Source organism: Phaethon lepturus, unplaced genomic scaffold, assembly GCF_000687285.1.
Source record: "Phaethon lepturus isolate BGI_N335 unplaced genomic scaffold, ASM68728v1 scaffold42724, whole genome shotgun sequence".
Classification (NCBI taxonomy): Eukaryota; Metazoa; Chordata; class Aves; order Phaethontiformes; family Phaethontidae; genus Phaethon; species Phaethon lepturus.
In genome coordinates, this window is record NW_010534789.1 from 9,009 (window position 1) to 14,611 (window position 5,603).

At 41.2% G+C, this 5,603-nt stretch overlaps 1 protein-coding gene across 1 annotated transcript in view; it reads left to right on the forward strand.

The window, feature by feature from the left end:
• The first annotated feature begins 208 nt into the window (after positions 1-208).
• The window catches only part of PROSER2 (proline and serine rich 2), a 13,751-nt gene continuing 8,356 nt past the window's right edge, over positions 209-5,603 (forward strand). The window contains exon 1 of the mRNA XM_010285614.1: positions 209-388. Within this exon, the coding sequence (XP_010283916.1) occupies positions 209-388 (180 nt within the window). The remainder of the gene's footprint in view (positions 389-5,603) is intronic.

Here is a 5,603-nt window from a genome sequence, read left to right on the forward strand (position 1 = left end):
AGAATAAGACTAACTTTTTTAAAAGGTGCCCACAGGTGGTAGGTAGGTTCTAAAGCACAAAGATATGCCTGTTGTTAACTTGTGGGGGATCTTTTTTACTATTTCTTTTCCACTCCTTTTAAAGTATTTTTAAAAACAGATCTAAATATAACACATTGTTCTCTGTTTTCAGAAATGAGTAAAGCTAGCAGCCCTACGTAATACGCTGATGGCATTCTACGCTGCATTGGGATCAGTAAGTCAAGAGGGTGTGATGCCTAGAAATCTCCTCTCGGAGTCTCCTGAAATGGCATCTGAAATCTCTCCAAAGCACGCACTTGGGAGCATGGAAAGGGGTGGCGGTGTGGAAAATCGTGGCAGCCAAGCTAGGTGCAGAAATCTTGCCTTGGTAAGTGTTTAATGAGCCTTATGCTTAGTGATACAAATTACATTAGTAATTTTACTTTGTTCACATCACAGTTTTTTGTTTTTGTTTTTTTTTTTAAATTAAGCATTGATTTTTTTTTTTTTCTTTTCTTCCCCCATTTGTAGTCCAAAATGGTTGCTTGTGGTCTTGGGTGTTAACAAACTGAAAGGCCAGAAATAACTCCTCTAATTTGGTACAATAGCTTGTTCTTCTGGTCTGATTGTCTCTGAGAGGTTGGAGAGTGCTTCTCTCTGGCCGTTCCCCGCAGAGAACCGGGAACGCCAGCAAGGAGCGCACACTACGCTGGGCAGCTCGGTGCACCCACCCGCATGCGACGCACGGTTCGGCGCATGTCTCTGCCCTCGCTTTCTTAAGTATCTCATAAAGGAACTCAAGGATAGTGTTGGTTCTATAAGCTGTTTCTTGCTTAAGCTCCTTGTTGACACTACTGAACGAAGGTCTCTGCTTATTCCACCTTCATATAATTAGATGAGTAACAGATACGTCACCATAAACAAAGCTGTCTTCGCATTAGTGTGGCCATTTAAATAGTATGTGAGTAATTGAGGGAGTAGGATGCACTTCTGCATTTTTCCAATTAGTAGGATGATTCAGGCAATGAACTCAACAGTACTCTTTGTACTGTGACAGGCTAAGCCTAGAAAGCAGGTACGGTTCCTTGCACATTTTTATCATCATCACAACCATTTGAAAAGCATCCATTTTTAATGGAGCAAAGAGCACTCTGGTAAACATGCTTTCCCTAAATGGGAATCTAAATCTCTGTCTGGCCTTAAACATGGAATTAGGCTTTCCGTATCTTCCTCTCTGCCCTCCCTGCTAGCTTCCTTTTAGTGAAGTAGTTTGGTGCTGTGAAGGAGTAAGTGATGAAAATAAGTTAGTAAGTTGCTACCTGTATTTATCTGTATACCTCAGAAATGCTCAGTGTTTTGTGCTACTTTGTGAGCTTTTTGGCAACTTGAGGTAGTTGTAAATATATTCCTTCTTGGTTGTTTCTAATGAAAATACAACTCTGTTAATATTCTGCTGTATCCTTAAGGCAGCTTGTATTGCTAGTTAAAACACAAAACAAGTATTACTAAATTTAGCACCTTAACTGTTTCTGATCTGCTCTAGAACAAAGTTGAGAAGGGTCAGGATGGGGGAGGTCAAGAGAGTAGTCAAGTAGGCCATTTGGCCTCGGGTATTTAGGGTATGTTGTTTATTAAATGAAAACTGATTGGATCTTAGAGAATTACAGTGGGAGTTGCACTTCATTAAAGAATTACAACTTAATTTTACACAGAATACAAGTTAATTTTATGCATTACTCAGACTCCAGCTTTCCGGGTTATCAAACTAGTAGCTAATCATGTTTCCATGGGTTTTATTCTTGGCTGTGGTAGCAGGCATGAGACTGGTCATTCGAAACACTCATTATTGAATAACAAAGCTATGTATAAATCAGTGTGTTTGTACAGTCCCATCCTGAGTCTGCTGTGTCAGAAAATGGCATAGATTCCCTTAGTCTAACTAGATCTTACCATGTGATAACCCGTATGATGATGCATCAGCTAGAATTGGAATCCCTTCCTACTCTGTAATGCAGTAATTTATAGACGGAGTAAAAGCTGGCTGCAGGTTTAGGCAATTCCCACCAGACCTGTGCATCAGCAAAAGAAGTTCCCAAAGCCTTTAGTTTGTCTTGTTTGAGTTTGCGCATGAAGAAAGTGAAGCATGTACTGACAAGTTTTAATTCTGGTGCCACAGATCCCCTTCCATGACTGTTCTTCCAGCAGTACAGTAGGTGGCATGTCCGATAAGGCTGACAACTAGCATGTGCGGAATAACAGGTTGGGGAGTGGAACCTCTTTTCCATAAAGGCATAATTTCAGTTTCTGAGTTTGGGAGGGGGGTCTATGGTGAACTCAGTAGGAAGGAAATTCTGGCAATTGTAATTGAGTAAACAGGACTCAAGTCTTTAGTGCTGCTCAGATCTATCTTTTTTGTGATCTGATGTAAGAAAACAGTATTGTTCCCACTGACTGATACCTTTTATCCGTTCAGCACTGAAACAGGCGTTAGAAATTCTCAGGATGAAGAGCAGTATTCTTAAAATATTTATTTTTCTATATCCTTGTGTAATTGTATATTAAAAGCATGATTTTTACAGTCTGCTAAGCATCGGGGGATTCGTAAGGGGAAAAGCTAAGCTGCTGGAACGTGCTCTTAGAGACCTCAGCTGCTTGCTTCAGTAGTTTTGCTACGAAGGTTCACAAGATGCAGAAGTTTCGATGGCCTAATGAGAGGGAGGGGATAGATAACTTTGTGTAGACAAGTAATATCTTATTAGACCAATTCTGAGAAAGGAAGGGACAGATTTTTCAGGCACACCAGACCTTTTCAGCTCTGAAACAGAAGCAACGAAGGACTTAGCTGCCTCTTCATTTATCACTTGCCTGGGTCTGTTCACCTAGAGATACAAGAAGGAAGGTCAGCGTTGACTTTGAATTTTTTTTAATGGCCTGGCAAAGGAAAAAAAGCGTAGCAGTGTTTTTTATGACAGGCCTGTACTGCTGCACGTTTTCTTCTTACTTGATTACAAAAAAAGAGGCTCTTAAGCTTCTCTGTGTCAAACTACATTAGTCACTAAATATAACCTTGGTGTTGCATCTGTGGAATTCAGACAAACCTAGGGACGTGATAATAGAGACAAACACTTGGACCGGCTTTAGCCTGCGCTGACTGCTTAGCGCTGGTTTGGCTGACTGTTGGCTGTTCTTGCATACTGTGTGTCTGTGTTGGCATTACTTGCTGTGGAACTCGTCGTCGGTTTAGGAATGACTAGGAGACGGGCATGAATTGCCATGTGCCAAAAAGGTCTTAAAATTCTGTGTGTGTGATTCTTACCAGTTAGCTGTTGTCAGTTCAGTTCAATTTTGCCAGATTTCTCAGCAACTTCTTACCGACACAATGGTGCTCTTAGTTAATCTTTGACAACTGCAGTCCTTAAAGCCAAATTTATTTTTTTTAAATGGAAAGCAAGGTGCTGATGTCCTGCCTTGATTGCAGTAGAATTTTCCATATAAATGATAGATGTTCAGGTCTGGATTTGTGCTGCCAAATTTATCACAGCAGCTGAAGACAAGTACAAGAGCTACATTTAGCTGGGAGGAATGTTTGCCTTGATATTTGCCTCTCACACCATCACGTAAAGCTGTTTCATCCCCCCAACTTTTGTCTGTATCTTATAACCGTAGAAGTTCGTATATATGAGGACATGAATTTGCGCATATATTCTGATTTCTTTTTAACAAAGGTGGTATCCGTCCATACGCTTGGCAAAAGGATGAGACAAGTGTACCTCCCTCCTCGATACGTGGCATCAGTCACACTATCCAAGGGGGAGAGTAAACAAAACCGCTCTGTTCTGCTTGGCAATTCTGACTTCCCGAACCCGTTCTTGAGTGACGCTCCCTGGTGTGTGGTATAAGAATTAACTTGCAGTGAAATACGGTTGCAGCGATTTAAGAATGCTTAATTTGGATATAAAAGTAGGTCTTAGCTTTTTTTGAAGCATTTTGTCTTGTTCCATTGACCAGAGACACAGACTGACCTCTTAAAGCCAATCCTTTTTCAGTGCTTCGCTCTGGTAATTGTACTGTGTATCTATTCTCAGCCATGAGTAACTGCTTTAGTTTCTAGGTGTGAATAACGTGCTAGGACAATAGTATCACCTGCGAAAATCATACCAGAAGGTGCTGATTGTACATTAAGTGAACTGTGCTACTTGGAACTGCACTAGTAATAAGGTGTGTCAGTGCCTTGGATCTGTTGATACGACTTCAGTACTATACCTTCTGGTATCTGAACATGTCCTGCTGAGTGAGAGGTTTGGGGGTTCCTTGTTACTCTCAATGGATCATGCTGTGGTGGGTTTTCTTTTTATTTTATTTTATTTTTGCCTTTGGTTTAGAGACAACCTCAGTTAATGCCACAGTTCATCACCACTGTTTTCGGGGCAGTGGTGATCTCTAGAATTTGTCCAAGTGATTATTTCTTTTGGTCTCTAATCAAGTGGCTTAAATTGGCAGATGGCCATGATTCTAAAAAGATGTCTTGCTTATTCTGTTTGTTATTTCTTCAAACAAGCTTCCTCTGTGGCTCTAACAAGACTTGATACCCCGTCACTGAAGATGGTTTGTCACTACCAGACACCTTGTACGGTACAGGTGACATTTTGAACATTGGTTACTTAGACAAGAAGAGCAAGTAGCTTGTGAGGAGTCTGAGCTGGCTCAGTGTATTGTTTCATACACTCAGCCATTTCACTCAGGGTTGACCTGGTTCAGTACCTATGATGTCTCTTGAAGCCTAAAAATTAGTTGCTATGACTTTGGATCAGTACAGATAATTCAGATGCAACAGACATGTCTTTCTAAGTGCACCACCTTACTGTATCTTTGCCCCAGCCTCTCTGTCCTGGGATTCCAGTGTGGTTTTAGGAGTTACTGGAAAACGACAGATTGTGTGTCTCTTTCCCCACTGCCACCTTTTTTTCTCACAATTTAGGTGTGCAGAGAGACTCATGGTGAGATGCATTTCAGGTACATTGAAGGGAAAGTCCTGAGAAAGCCTCCTTTCATAAAATGAATGTTTTTTTTTCCCCCCTTGATACTGATACTCTGCAGGATTTACTGTACTACAATGTCTTTCACCATGCCTGAGTAATTTGCCAAATAACAATACACACAAAAAATGAGAAGAATTTTTATGAGTGTTTGATACTTTCTGTGGATTCAGCTGTCTTTGGGCAGGTGGAAGCCATTCCTTGCAGGGTGTGGAGAGAGCTATGCTATGCTTCATCCACTTTAAATTGATATTAGCGTGACTTGGAAGCAGTATGCCTTAGAAAAATAGGAGTCATTGTTCCTACCAGCCGGGCAAGAGGTAAAGAGGAAGAGGGGCTTGAGGACTGCTTGCTTTGAATCGTGAGAAGAGAACTGAGGTAAAGAGCCTAACTCGTAGCAAGGAATGACCTTGCTGTAAAATGTGCTAGTGAGAATGTGCAGAGAGCGCAAATTGCCTTCAGGATCTATAAGCTGCATGATTCTGCTTCAAAGCAGGATCTGGTAGATAGAGATTATTTCAGCAGGTCGGCAGCTCTACTCTGTAAGCCTCATTGATAGGCATTCCT